Here is a 15,500-nt window from a genome sequence, read left to right as displayed (position 1 = left end):
AAAACCAAAACTTTTTCTTTTAGCTTTAGATAAAGTAATGATACGTTAAAACAACTTTTTTTTGCCGTGTCTCTATTTGGGGAGATTTTACCTTCATCTCCTGCCATAGAGAAGTGAAAGAGAATCTCAGCACAGTGGCTGAGTGGTTAGCACTTCTGTCTTGCATCACTTAACATTTCTCCCTATCCAAAACATACAAAAAATTATTTTGTTTTAAAGCTGAATTCCAGCTGTGGCAATTTTTACATAGTTACATTGATTTAACTTGAACCATTGTAAGTATGTACCTGTGGGATCCCTGTGAAAGCTGGAAATCACTAATACAGTGATCACCAGTATAAAAAATAGTGAGCTGGGCTAGTGGTCAAACAAAGAAAAATATTAAGACAGGAAAAACAGCTGCAACCACGCTAAGTGATATCTACCTTAGCCACAAACCTCTCTAAATAATTTACTGCACTTCGGTATAATAAAGTGCTTATTGGGCATACATTAAATACATTGTGAAATATTAAACTCAAAATAATTCCACTTATCAATCTCCATATTTCACTCAAGGAACAAAACAATTTAGTACATCCCACACGAGTGAAGCAAACCATCACCGAGAGTAGATTTACAAAAGGCTTACTAGAGTTCCATGACCCTCTAATTAAATAAAGGGTCATGGGACCCTGGTAAATTACATAGGTTAATATCCCTGGCACCCTTTAAGGCACGCAAATTGATAGTAGATCAGATTCAGGAATACGCAAAGATGTTCCATCACTTACACACACAGCGCAAAAGTTTTCGCATGACACTTCAGATAGCAGACATCCATGCGTTTACACTCAAAGAAAACACAAAAGGAGACCCATGCTCCACAAATGCAAATCAGCCACCACCTTTTCTTTTTTTTATTAAAAGCCAACACTGCACTGTCATATTTGACAAAACGCATCAGGGCGGAGCCACGCACGTGACGTCATCGTCTACCAGAAGTGTCCCCTAAACTAAATTTGGATTGTTTGTACAGTGCTGTATTTGATCCGTTTACATATGAGTGCAATTTTAGCTTTTAATAAAAAAAAGGAGACCCATGCTCCACAAATGCAAATCAGCCACCACTTTTTTTTTTATTAAAAGCTAAAATTGCACTGTCATTTTTGACAAAATGCATCAGGGCGGAGCCACGCACGTGACATCATCGCCCACCAGAAGTGTCCCCTAAACTATATTTGGATTGTTTGTACAGCGCTATATTTGATCTGTTTACATATGAGTGCAATTTTAGCTTTTTAATAAAAAAAGGAATCCCATACTCCATAAATGCAAATCACCCACCACTTTTTTTTTTTTTTATTAAAAGCTAAAATTGCAATTTTAGTTTTTAATAAAAAAAAAAGTGATGGCTGATTTGCACTATGTGGAGGATGGGTCACCTTTTGTGTTTTCTTTTGAGTCGAACTGTATGGACGTCTGCTATCAGAAGTGTCCTGTGAAATGGACATTGGATCTTTGCACTCTGTGTGGAAGTGATGGAACATCTTTGAGCGTTCCTGAGTCTGATCTAGTATCAAGTTGTGTGCCTTGAAGGGTGCAAGGGATATTAACCCATGCGATTTTAATTAGAGGGTCATGGGACTCTGGTAAGTCTTTTGTAAATATACCCTTGGTGATGGTTTGCTTCACTGGTGTTGGATTTAAGAAATTATTTCTTTCCTACCCTATATAGAATTGTCCTTCGATAGGAATGTTGGGTACACATACTATGCAAGCTGATGCAAAGAAAGATGAAGAATTCTGGGCTATGGATAAACTTAGTTGTGAATATGAGTGATTACTGAAATATTGAAAAATTCCAAACATGATACTTATAATAACAAATGACACTACTAATTAGTGTCTGCATGAGAGTAATTTGTAAAAATGGGGTATGGCGCTGCTCCACTTACATAAAGTGCTAATAGTGCAATACTCTCCTAAGTGTGCTGCTCAAATAATTATATAAATAAGTAGAATTGATCACATACAAGAGCATAGTGCAATGCCCGCAAAAAAGTGCAAGTACTTGCACGGTATTTGATTTTTGCACAGCATTGTATGTGATCAATTCTACTTATTTATATAATTATTTGAGCAGCACACTTAGGAGAGTATTGCAGTATTAGCACCAGGGGCTGACTGGCAACTTTCGGCCCAGGGGGCAAGTACAAACCAGAGGCCCATGGTGCAGCGACTCGGCCCCCCTCCCACTCTTCCTCTTCCCGGCCTCCTCCTGACCCCCATTCCACGCTGAAGCTCCACTCTGGGTACTCACTACTCACTGGCAGAACTGGGGGCTGGCCAGGGGAGAAGAGTCTCAAGTGGGGCATGGAACCGGCCTATGCTCAGACACAGTTTCCACAATCCATGCTGGGGGGGGGGAGGGCTGTGCTCTCTCCTTGTCTTCATCCCGCACTCAGTAGGTTAGTGGTGGGGAATTTTTAATCCTCTTCACCAGGAATCTTTAAGCCATGTCTGTGGCAGAAGCGGTGCAGCCTTTTTACGGGGAATCAGAGCAGCTCGGGGGGCAATTGCCCCCCTGCCCCCTGGCCCAGTCCTCCCCTGATTAGCACTTAATTTAAGTGGAGCAGCGCCATACCCCATTTTTACAAATTACTCTTATGCAAGCTGATGTCTGGTTGTGCATTGTACTTTTGTTTTATTATGTTTGATCTGTATTTTGGAATATGCCAACTTCAAATTGTTTGTTGTTTAACTATTGGCATGTGGCAATAAAAACTGTTTAAAAAAAATGATTTCTGTCCTTGAGTGGAATTAATTGAGACTGATAAGTGGACTTTGAATTACAAATGGACGTTTATCCTTATTGTTTTTCGTTAATGAGGGCAGACGTAGATAAGTTGAGAAAAAAAAAAAACACGGGTCCAGTTAATATTTCACTATTTATTTCATGTATGCACAATAAGCTCTTTATTATATTGAAGCACAGCACATTTATAGAGACTACAGTGATCACCCCTAGCCTCTGGGCCCCAAGCCAAGCAGCTAACCTGCTGCTTGCTGAACACAGGAAGTCGCCCTTTTGGTACGGGCGCCATTCACAGGACGCTTTGCATTTTTCTCGATGAATGCAAAGCATTCTCTGATTGGACAAGGTGGAGAGTGTGACGTCACCACACCACCTCTCCATATCATCCAGTCAGATAACTCTTTGCGTTCATTGGGGAAAAACAGTGTTCCCTGAATGGCGCCTGAGCTGAGCATCCAACCTCCTGTGTTCAGAATGCAGCAGGGCAGCCGCTCAGCACAGGACCCAGAAGTAATCTTACCATCATCAAGTAAGGATATTTGTCTAGGATACAGTATGACTTCAAGATGGATATAATGAAATCCTACAGATAGGCCTTTATAAATAGTTTAATCCTATTTATAAGAAAATGTCTTCCCTCTGCGAGCATGTTGTAACACACAGGTATTGGGTGCCACCAGACATTACCGCGGGCCTCATTATCACACACTAATAAAAAAAAACAGTTCTGTCACTGACAGCTTGATCACTTTGCTGGAGCACAGAAACCTCAGCTGCCATGGAAGCACAGTTGTTAAGGTTGGCAAGAGGTTAAAACACAGGACTAAGTGGTGGCACCCAATCAGCCATTGGTCGGCCACAGTTGACATTAACTCTCATACGTAACCACAGAAGTTCTATTATCCGTCACCTGGCTCTTACCCCCGGCATCTTTCAGATGACAAAATTGTGCAGTGTACTAATGCAGACATGACTGTTGGCTTACAATTAGAAAATTATTTTTGGAAATTGGTTTTATTACCAAAGTGACATACAGCGTCTCTTTTGGTCACATTAAAAATTAGAAGGCAACACATTAGCTCCTGCAGAGCTCCCAGGTGCTCCCCTGCCTCATTACCGAAAGAGGTAACAAAACGGCAATACTGCACATAAAATTATTTATTGAAGATTCAGCAGAAACACAATCAAATCCTTTACACCACAGGTGTCAAACACAAGGCCCGCGGGCCGAATGCGGCCCCCCAGGCCATTTCATGTGGTCCTCGTACCTCTCCTGCACCTGCGGCACCCCCCTTGTCTCTGCCCCCATCTTGTATCTGTAGTCAGCAGCAGAGAGGACAGAACTCCTTTGCCAGATCCTGCACTTCTCTGTGCAGCTGCAGAAAGACTTGTTTTTGCCCACCCCCCTTCTCAGCAGTCCGCAGCAGATAGGAGGGCAGAACTCCTCCTACAGATCCTGCACCTCTCTGTGCAGGCTGCAACACCACCTTGCCTTTGCCTCCCCTGGTCCCAGCATTCAGCAGACTCTGGAAGCTGACTCCAGCCCTCCTCTGGTTCTCCTTCAGACCCTGCCCTTCTTCCCAGATCCACCCGCATCTTCTTCCTGGCAACAGCATAAGGTAAGGGGGTGCATTGTGATGTAAGGAAGGGTGGGTGACTCTTGACTTCTGATGGTGGGGGGGTTCTTGACATATCATGTAAGAGTGTAAGGGGGCGTGGGGTGCTCTGGACATATAATCCTACAGATATAACCGGCCCTTTGAGGGCAGCCATATTGCTGATGCGGCCCACGATTAAATTGAGTTTGACACCCCTGCTTTACACCTTTCACACTAAACACCATCATGGAGATAAAAGTGACTAAACGATGATCCGTATGAAACACAGAACCGATTTCAAGTGTTCCAGAAGTGTTTCTGCTGAATCTTCAATAAAGGATTTCATTAGTCAGCATTACCGGTAATGTGTGGTTACCTACAAGTACACATGCAAAAAGTCACAGAGATACCAGTACATACTTCCTGTTTTTACTAACGGCACCCCTGTACATATATAATCATACACAATAGCTAGAAGCAAGATTTAACATACATTCATACACATCAATAAGTATATTTATATGTGGCTTATGATCTCATTCACATGTATATCTGAAAATCATTAAGAGGACTATGGATTCTCTTTAAACAAATAAAAGTTAATCGGAGATGATGAATAACAAATGTGGAACATATTTGTAGCCCTATACGAAGATTCCATCCATCCATATGTTACTATGCTGTATGAAGTCACTTGGAGCCTGGAACCTCTGGAAGGTATGAAGGGTCCATGCTGCCACCTCCAGGGGACCAGCCCTGCTGGTTTCATCTGAGCCCAGGTTAACTTTAGGAGCATGGGCTTAAAAAAAAAAAAAAGAAATAAAGCTTCATACTCACCTCTATGCTGCCGCATCGCTGTGTTGCTGCCACACTTCGGCTCTAAGACAGAGAACTGAGCGATCACAGGACCGCGATCGCTCAGTTCTCAGTCTGCTCAAAGAGGAGGTCAGTGACTGCCTGCTTCACTGGAGTGCTGGGCTGGAGAGGGCACAGGTTCAGCTAGCTTTGGCTCTTAGGCATGTGCCGAGAGCCACAGCGAGCTGTCAATCAGGCAGCTGGGTGGATCCCAACAATATTGCCAGGATCCTTCCAGAACTCTGCCACTTAAGCTGACTGTGGGCTATGGCCCACTGAGGGCTAATTCTGGGTCACAGGAGATCAAAAGTATGTGTACTCCTGTGACCCAGAAGATAAGTATGACCAAAAAAAAAGCTTTGGCCATATACTTCCCTTTTAGGTACAAAATGTGCAAATTATTCTCGAAGACCCTTTAGGTAACCTGTAATATGGGAGTTGCCGTTGTGGTTTTTAATTTTTTTAAGGCAATCCGGTTCTTACCTCCTCTTCTCCTGGTTCTGATAGATAGATTAGATAGATTAGATAGATTAGATAGATTAGATAGATTAGATAGATTAGATAGATAGATAGATAGATAGACCCGCTGGAGCCTACACAGAGGACTCTACCTTCACCCATACATGACAGGAGTTAGTCCTCCTGATGATTGACCGCTAAAGCACCCCACACTGGGAGAAAGGCGAGAGTGTCAAATGTTCCCTCCAATATTGAGTATTTCATTGGGTTTAGGAAGATGGATGGGATGGCAGGGAAGAACAATGTGGGAATGTAAGAGAAATGAAGGTGCCTACTAGCACAGGTTTGCTTTAAAAGTGACTCTGTTGCTACTTAACGAATACTTACCCCTCCCACGGCCCAGGTCATCAGTTTTTGCTGTCTTCAAGTGCTACCTTGGCTGAAAAATCTTCAGCATCCAAAACTTTTCAAACTCCCGATTTTCCTTTGCATTATGTGGTTCCTTGTGCCAGCCAATATGATACTATAGGACACAAAAGTGATGTAGGGGAAAGAACCACAGCATGCACTCTACAGCGGCATCCCAAAAATGTGTCCAATGCAAAAGCCAAGAGTAACTCTGGGCATAAAAACTTTCATTTCATAATTTTCCTCAAAAGCCGCAAAGGGTATATAAGGGTATAAATCCACTTTTTGTTCATCTAATGTCTTTGCAAACCCAGATATTAACTTACCTTGAAGAAGAATAAGCAGTGGAAATAATTACTGTGCTGTGCAGAGAGTGGAGCTGTGGAGCGGTCAAGGCCTCACCAACTATTGGCTGCCTGCAGAAAAACTACAGGAGGGAGCAGAGACAAGACCAGTCCCCCTGCACAGGGAGAGAGTGCTGGGTCTTTATTGCAGGAAGCTCCTGTACAGGGGTAAGTTTCACACTGGATCACTGCACAGGTCTGGAAAAATACTGTAGCATCCTTCTAGGTAGGCGCTCGCGAGAGTGTATAGTTTTGATCTCTGTCTGCTTTCCAGATTGGCTGCAGGTAAATCTATATTGCTTTCTGACTACCAGAGAGCAGGATCTGTTAGTGAGGTCTGCTCATTGTGCTCAGTATGCGATTCATTCAGTCTAGAGGGTATTTCACCCTGGTCCAATAAGCAGGCATGTTGGATAGTGGGAGGAAACCTGACGAATAAGTGCATAAGCTTTTGATACATTCCTGGTGATTGGCAGAGGGCGGGTCATCTAGGTGAATTCTGGGATACTGTATAAAAGCCAGGAGCACATGTGCTGCGGGGTCTTTGGCTGGAGAGCAGAGTCCCGGAGGGAGAGGGCGGCTGCTTCCTCCTCTGAAGAGGTGCCATGCGGTCGCCGGAGGTCATCCTGAGGGCCTGAGGAATGGAAGAGAGGAGCTGAACCCAGAGGTCCAGGAGAGCTAACTGAGAGGGGAGACACTGGAGACCCTGGGACCACACTATCATGAGTAAAGAGACTCGTGTCAAGGGGCCTGACCTGAGGGGGGCCACCCCTACGTGTAGAATAGTCAGTGGACAGGTGTCAGCAGTGGAGAAGAAAGGGAATGCTAGTGAGAGTGTCCTGAAGATAATTGTCAGTTCACCAAGTTGTCTTAAGGAAAGAGACTTAATCCAAGTTCATCCATAGTGGCAGGGTGAATCAACAGCCTGGCTGTATCAAAAGATAGGAGTCCTCAAACATTGTCTATAGTTCAAATTAGAGTATGCCACTATTCCCTTCTCCTATCCCCCTATTTAAAATAAAACAAAAACAACAACTAAAATACCCCATGGACTGATTATTGGAGCAAGCCAAGGAAGGAGAAAGTAAGAACTTGAAACAGTCATTATTGAATGCTGGTAACTCAGGGGAACCCGTAAAGTGAAATCTGGCAGTCCTTACGGGGGCAGCGCTACAATACAAAGAGCACCAATAGTTAAGAAATAATGATTAGAAAATCAAATGAATATTCTTAAAACAAAAGATTTCAAAGGAAATTCTACTAATGTATCGCCAGCTTTAGACACCAAAGGGAGCTGGGATGTCACTCCCTCCTGCTAGACCCTATTACTGCCCCATGGAAGGAGGTCACATGCTCCTTCATACCTGCAAGCAACAGAATTGGCAAGTTGAGTATAAATGGTGCGGTGATGGAAGACCAAGGGGTGAAGAGGAGGGTAGAGGACAAGGTGATGGTGTCCCTTTAAAAATGCAGGCTTTGGGGCTGTGATCCTTATCCTTGGCCAATGGCCAGTGAGTCATTGGCCCAGAAAAAGCAGGCAGCTAGAGTACCTGTTCCAGGGACAGTGGCTAACTAGATAAGAGAAGCCAGGTTTCGACTGATAGGTTTGAGGCCTGGCACCAACAATGGCAACTCTCATGTTTCTATCATGATCACTTTAAAAATTACAATTACCTACAATCTTTTATTGATTTTTCAATATACACGTGAGAAAGATCAGCCTCATAGCTGCCCCCCCCCCCCGCACATTTATAATTATATACAATACCTAGAAGAAAGATGATAATACATTATTACACATCAGTAAAGACCTACCAGATAAGATTAATAATAATAATACATTATTACACATCAGTAAAGACGTTTACACATCTTACAAAGCTTATCTCTTTTACAGCCTCACAAGTATATCTGAAAACCAATAACAGTACTATGGATTCTCATTAAGCCAATAAAGTTGATGAGAGATGGAAGATGAATTAAACACAGCCCTATACAAAGCCTTTACTATGCTGTATATGTCACTTAAAGCATGGAAGGTAAAAAAGGTACATGATGCCATCTTCAGGGCACACCCATAGAGAGCCCTGCTGGTTTAATCTGAACCCAGTTTAAAGTACAAAATGGGTGTCCCACTCTTGAAAACCCTTTGGTGAATCTACAATATGGGAGTTGCCTTTGTTTTGAAGGTAAACTTGTTTTTAGCTCTCATGTTTTTCTCATCATCACTTGAAAAAGGACCTACAATCTTTTACTGATTTTTAAATATGCACATAAAAAATATTAGCCACAATGTGAATCAGATAGATAGATAGAGGTCAAGCACTCACAGTGCGCCTGTAAACCAGGAGAGTGTCATTTTTGCCTATGGTGTGACATCATGGAGTCCAAAGCCCATTTTTACAGCAAGAGAGAAGTACTTTTTTTTTTTTACATACAAAATAAAAGTATTTAGTAATGTGGACAAGTGTCTAATTGTCTACCTACCATCCATCATATGCCCAGAGACCGTTGTACAGAGCCAGGCTGATGCCTCCTGCTGTGATGGAAGAACCTTCAAAGCTGTTCACAAAGTTCTGCGTGTTTCCTGGAGGAGCAGAAACATTGTCAGTTTGCACTTAACATTTTCTGTTTGTTAGCTCCTGTCTAACCTAAATATAACAGTAAGGGGCAGGTTGCAAGGGCCATGCAGTTGTACTATTGGCAAGGGCCCAGTGGGGTGGTACAACACTAGGCCACATGGCGGAGGTACCCACACAGACTTTTAGGATGATGCAGAGGCGTAACTGGAACCTCCAGGGCCCGGTGCAAGAAACCATGAAGGCCCCCCCGGACCCCTGGCCAGGGCCCTTCCCTTCAAGCCTGGAGTTCTTCCCACTGATCCTGGGACCCTTTGCTCTTGTTGTGGGGCCCTTTATTACGGTCCCGCAGCGGGACCCTTTCACAAGTTATGCAGTGGGCCCCCTTCCTGCCATCTTGGGGCCTCCCCATGGTGGTGGAATGCCAGGGCGCGGTTACAAGTGTGACCTTTGCGATCCTGGAAGTTCACCCACTGGTGTCAGTAGTTTTTAGTTTTTGATATTTTAATTTTTTTTTACAATGTCACTGACTATGACTCTGTCCATTCAGAAAAGGAAGGAGCTGGTAAATTACATATTTACCGACCACTTCCTGGTTCTCTATTGTGACACATCCCCTGCAGCAGCTGGCAGGAGAGGGAAGGGAACACAGTCGGGGGGAGGGGGGGAACCAAGGGAGCACACAGGGGCCCAGAGACAGCAGAACACAAGTGAACTGGATAGGAGGAGCAGCGGGGGCAGCATACAGAGGAACCAATCTCCTCCATTTTCCTCCTGCAGCTGCAGGAGGAAAAAGGAGGACAGTGATTTCTCTACATGCTGCCCCTGCCACCCCTCCTATCCAGGTGTACAGGGGAACTGCACAGGCCCCCTGGAGCATGGGTCCCGGTTGCAATTGCAACCCCTGCATCCCCTGTAGTTACACCCCTGGGATGATGGCGCAGTGGCAGAAAGCTGAAGAGAAAGTTTACCAGGCTCAGGAACTCAATGGAGCTGTTCTCACAACTAAACCTACACACACCATGTGGTGCCCATATTTGGTGTCTACTACTCATTAACAAGATACATCTTTTTTTGACAGGTTCAATATATCTGGCTGAGGTAGATGATTGGGTCAGCTGGTTGCTAATAATACCAAAGTAAGCAATACCAATGATGCCAAAGCTGCAGCCAGTTCAAAAACGACAGTTAACAGAGACAAAATGGCTCTGGTGAAGGTACCGTGTGGGGACCTGACCCCATGTGCCCCACCAGTGCATTTACATACTTGGAACCATGGTAGTGATGAAACTTTGATGTGTGGTACGGTACCCACCTTGAATTAGCAGCACAATGCCGCTAACAATGATGATGATGACAATGATCATTTTGGCCACCGTGAGGAAGTTCTGGAGGTAGCTGGCCCACTTCACACTCAGACAATTTACCACTGTGATCGCCACTGCCAGAGAGAAGGTAACAGAAGTTGTTGGATTTGTGTACAAAAAAGGAAAAGTGTCTCTGACACCCATAACATTTATTCTAAATCTAGCTAAGAGGTGAAATATCAATGTGAAAGAACCTTATAGGAGTTCTGCCTGTACATTTATAGAGCTTTAAGGATAGATGAGAAATATGTCATCCCTTTCTTCTAGAGATATGTTTTTTTATAGTTCCCATTTCCAGCGGGAGTAATACGAAAAAACATGGCAGGAGGCATTGGTCAAGATAGATGTGTACAGTAAGGACACACTTGTAGCACCCCTGTGACCTCCAAAGACAGGGAGGCTGTTAGCATTTACCCCTTGGCTGAATCCATTGCTATAATGGGGCGTTTTGAACAAAAAGTAGACGCCATTCACTTTTGATTTTTTTCAAAGCTTTAATGTAGAACTTGGAAGATGGTAGTAGGAGAGAGGGTTAGGGGTCTCAGGTACCAGTAGCAGATCACTTGCAGACTCCTTAGATCCAGGAAAAGTACAGCTTCACAGTGTCAGAACCTTTAAGCCGACCCGGCAACACTGAAAACACGTTTTAGATGTAGGTGCGTCCTCCAAACATGTCACCAGGCCCTCCTGAGAGATCGGCCTTCATCCTGACTCCATAGTTGCCAACATTTGAAAAAAAATTTCCAGGGACACTTTGCAGCGCAGCCATCAATTATTTACCACACCCACTTCCCTGAAGCTCCACCCACTCTGCATAATTAATCTCCGCCTACTTATCAGATTATAGGGTCTACTTCATAAAGAGAGAATTACAGGAAATTGAAAAGGGAATTGAAAACTTGAGGCCAAAGTAGCAGAGTTGGAATAATTCTCCCATTCAGCTGCACTACTTCTGCCTAAAGTTTAAAATTCTCATCACAATTCCCTGCAATTCTAAAGTGTGAAATGTGCTCAGGTGTGACCGTACAAAAAATGTAATATGTAAATGTAAATAAAGTGCAAGGTGTAAATAAGTATGATTATACTGTCTGGTATAATTAGGTTTTATTGTACTTATTTACACCTTGCACTTTATTTATATTTACATTTTTTGTATGGTCACACCTGAGCACATTTCACACTTTATTCACCTGTCTTTGAATTCAGCCCTCTGTAGGGTGATAATTTTAATTTACATAAAACAATGTGGCATCCTTTCCTTCCTAACACATTACCCAGTCCATACCAGTATAGATCCTAACACATTACCCAGTCCATACCAGTATAGATCCTAACACATTACCCAGTACATATCATCCTAACACATTACCCAGTCCATACCAGTATAGATCCTAACACATTACCCAGTTCACACCAGTATAGATCCTAACACATTACCCAGTTCACACCAGTATAGATCCTAACACATTACCCAGTTCACACCAGTATAGATCCTAACACATTACCCAGTACATATCATCCTAACACATTACCCAGTCCATACCAGTATAGATCCTAACACATTACCCAGTCCATACCAGTATAGATCCTAACACATTACCCAGTACATATCATCCTAACACATTACCCAGTCCATACCAGTATAGATCCTAACACATTACAGAGTTCATACCAGTATAGATCCTAACACATTACCGAGTCCATACCAGTATAGATCCTAACACATTACCGAGTCCATACCAGTATAGATATCCAGCAGGAGATTTTTCCCATTGAGGATTGAGGTCTGTTTTCATTTTTTTGAGCAATATATATATATGCACACACATACACATACACGGATATGTACACACATTTATCTAGAGCTAGAAAACTATATATATGTATCAATTAACAGGTGTAAAAATTATATCTATAAAAAACATTATTAATAGTAGTAATTAATGGAGTGTGAGGCCTCCAGCTTGTCGGAAGGTGCTCTGCCTCCCCCTGCTGGCGGATTTTGGAAACTACACCATGCTGACGCCCTGCCTCCGGTGACACGTTAAATTTGCGACAGACGGGAAGAGTGAGCGGGGACAGAGAGAGAGACAACCTGCTGCCAGAACTACAACACCTAGCTGGGGTGAGAGCGACACTGTGTGGCACAAAATAAAAAAAAAAAAATGATTTACATTGTCCCTGATTAACAGGGACAGTGTAAATTAACCGGGACAGGCTCCTATTTGCCAGGATTGTCCCGGGTAAAACGGGACAGTTGGCAGGTATGTGACTCCCTCCAGCAAGAGTCCTCCCCTGGTTCTTTCTCTATTTGGCTTGGATTCTTCCACGCCGGGCAAGACAGCCTAAGGACCACCTCAGGATCCGTAGGCCTCAGGCAGGCTTCTGGGCCTACAAACCCGATTCCAAAAAAGTTGGGACACTGTACAAATTGTGAATAAAAACAGAATGTAATGATGTGGACGTTCCAAATTTCAATATTTTATTCAGAATACAACATAGATGACATATCAAATGTTTGAACTGAGAAAATGTATTATTTTAAGGGAAAAATAAGTTGATTTTAAATTTCATGGCATCAACACATCTCAAAAAAGTTGCGACAAGGCCGTGTTCACCACTGTTTGGCATCCCCCCTTCTTTTTATAACAGTCTGCAAACGTCTGGGGACTGAGGAGACAAGTTGCTGAAGTTTAGGAATAGGAATGTTGTCCCATTCTTGTCTAATACAGGCTTCTAGTTGCTCAACTGTCTTACGTCTTCTTTGTCGCATCTTCCTCTTTATGATGCACAAAATGTTTTCTATGGGTGAAAGATCTGGACTGCAGGCTGGTCATTGCAGTACCTGGATCCTTCCTCTACGCAGCCATAATCTTGTAATTGATGCAGTATGTGGTCTGGCATTGTCATGTTGGAAAATACAAGGTCTTTCCTGACAGAGACAAAGTCTGGATGGGAGCATATGTTGTTCTAGAACTTGGATATACCTTTCAGCATTGATGGTGCTTTTCCAGATGTGTAAGCTGATAACAACTTTGGTTGTCCTTGTCCTCTTTAGTCCAGATGACATGGCGTCCCGGTTTTCCAAAAATAACTTAAAGTTTTGATTCGTCTGACCACAGAACAGTTTTCCACTTTGCCACAGACCATTTTAAATGAGCCTTGGCCCAGAAAAAACACCTGCGCTTCTGGATCATGTTTAGATATGGCTTCTTTTTTGGCCTATAGCGTTTTAGCCGGCAACAGCGAATGGCACGGTGGACTGTGTTCACCGAAAATGTTTTCTGGAAGTATTCCTGAGCCCATGTTGTGATTTCCATTACAGTAGCATTCCTTTATGTGATGCAGTGCCGTCTAAAGGCCCAAAGATCACCGCCATCCAGTATGGTTTTCCGGCCTTGGCCCTTACGCACAGAGATTGTTCCAGATTCTCTGTATCTTTGGATGATATTATGCACTGTAGATGATGATAACTTCAAACTCTTTGCAAATTTTCTCTGAAAAATTCCTTTCTGATATTGCTCCACTATTTTTCGCCGTAGCATTGGGGGAATTGGTGATCCTCTGCCCATCATGACTTCTGAGAGACACTGCCACTCTGAGAGGCTCTTTTTATACCCAATCATGTTGCCAATTGACCAAATAAGTTGCAAATTGGTCCTCCAGCTGTTATATGTACATTTAACTTTTCTGGCCTCTTATTGCTACCTGTCCCAACTTTTTTAGAATGTGTAGCTCTCATGAAATCCAAAATGTGCCAATATTTGGCACGACATTTCAAAATGTCTCACTTTCAACATTTGATATGTTATCTATATTATATTGTTAATAAAATATAAGTTTATGAGATTTGTAAATTAGTCCATTCCTTTTTTACTCACAATTTGTACAGCGTCCCAACTTTTTTGGAATTGGGTTTGTACTTGCAGAGCACACTTTAGCAACATATCCCCAGGCCAAGAGGGCCTGAGGCAAGAGAGCGGGCTCATGGCCCCACCCAAATATATATGCTCTCTCAGAATGCACCAGTGGCCAAGAAAATCCTACTGGGCTGGCTGGAAGACAAATAGATATTCATAACCCAACCTCGTTGTACTATCTCATACTGGCCTGTGGTACCGGTGACACCAACAGGAGACAGTTAGAAATGCACAACCTATTTGAGATTAGGGAAAGACCAGATAAACTGTATAATCAATCTGAGCTGCCTACAGCCCAGCTAAAAAATAAATTTGCATAGTAGCCCCGGTTTAGGACCAGGGTGCTACACACTTATGGTGAAACCTGTAGGACACACATATGACGGACCTGACCCAAGGTACGTCATTAATGGTTTGAGAGGACACGTTCCACAAACCTATAGAAAATATTTCCAATAATAGTAGAACACTGATAAACCACATTTTTTAGGTACAAAGGTAACAGTTGCTCAAGCTTGGACATTTTCTTCTCTCTACTTCCTTGAAGTTAAAAGTAGAACACAAGGTACACTTATCACTAAGAAATTGACCACAATAATAAAAGGTAACCATCATAAATTTCATTCGGCAACCATAACTCAACTACCCTTAACTATATGGCTACTCCAATTATAATTGCAATCACGCCTGCCCTTCAACTCCTTCCCCTTGTTGGCAGTCGCTGGGATATTCCCCCATCCCCTTTACTCCTAGCCTTTCACCATCCACCATTATTTTTTGACTTTCCCTTTCTCTCTGTTTTATTTTAGAACTTTACCTGTTTCACCTCCTTCATGCTTCTCTTACTTCATTCTCTACCGCTGTAATTCTCTTTACATTTTATTCCAATAAAATGTACACTGTATTATCATGAGCCATATGCATGGTCTCCTATATACTGTATACTATACTATTTACTAAACAAATTCCCCCGTGACATATTCCCAATTGGTGGAGTTTTTATGGTTTGCCCAACAGTACAGCTCATGTTAGTTCCTAGCAAACATACGCTACTTCACCATATGTAAATAGTTCTGCAGCTTTACCTCTATAAGTATGTTATGTTGTATTGTTATTTCCTGAAAGGGTTTGGTGTACATTTAGTAAACTGAGAAGTTTTCTCTCAGTTCACTT

The 15,500-nt window shown here is 42.8% G+C and overlaps 1 protein-coding gene across 1 annotated transcript in view; it reads right to left on the bottom strand.

Moving 5' to 3' along the window:
- The window catches only part of SLC7A9 (solute carrier family 7 member 9), an 85,840-nt gene that overhangs the window by 25,685 nt on the left and 44,655 nt on the right, over positions 1–15,500 (bottom strand). The window contains exons 5-6 of the mRNA XM_082270437.1: positions 10,356–10,481; positions 8,949–9,048 (exon numbers count right to left, since the gene is read on the bottom strand). Of these exons, the coding sequence (XP_082126563.1) occupies positions 8,949–9,048; positions 10,356–10,481 (226 nt within the window). The remainder of the gene's footprint in view (positions 1–8,948; positions 9,049–10,355; positions 10,482–15,500) is intronic.

The sequence above is a fragment of the Pelophylax lessonae genome (assembly GCF_965119305.1).
Source record: "Pelophylax lessonae genome assembly, chromosome: 10".
Classification (NCBI taxonomy): Eukaryota; Metazoa; Chordata; class Amphibia; order Anura; family Ranidae; genus Pelophylax; species Pelophylax lessonae.
The sequence above is the reverse complement of the archived record's forward strand: the minus strand, read 5'-3'. Positions and strand labels throughout refer to the sequence as shown.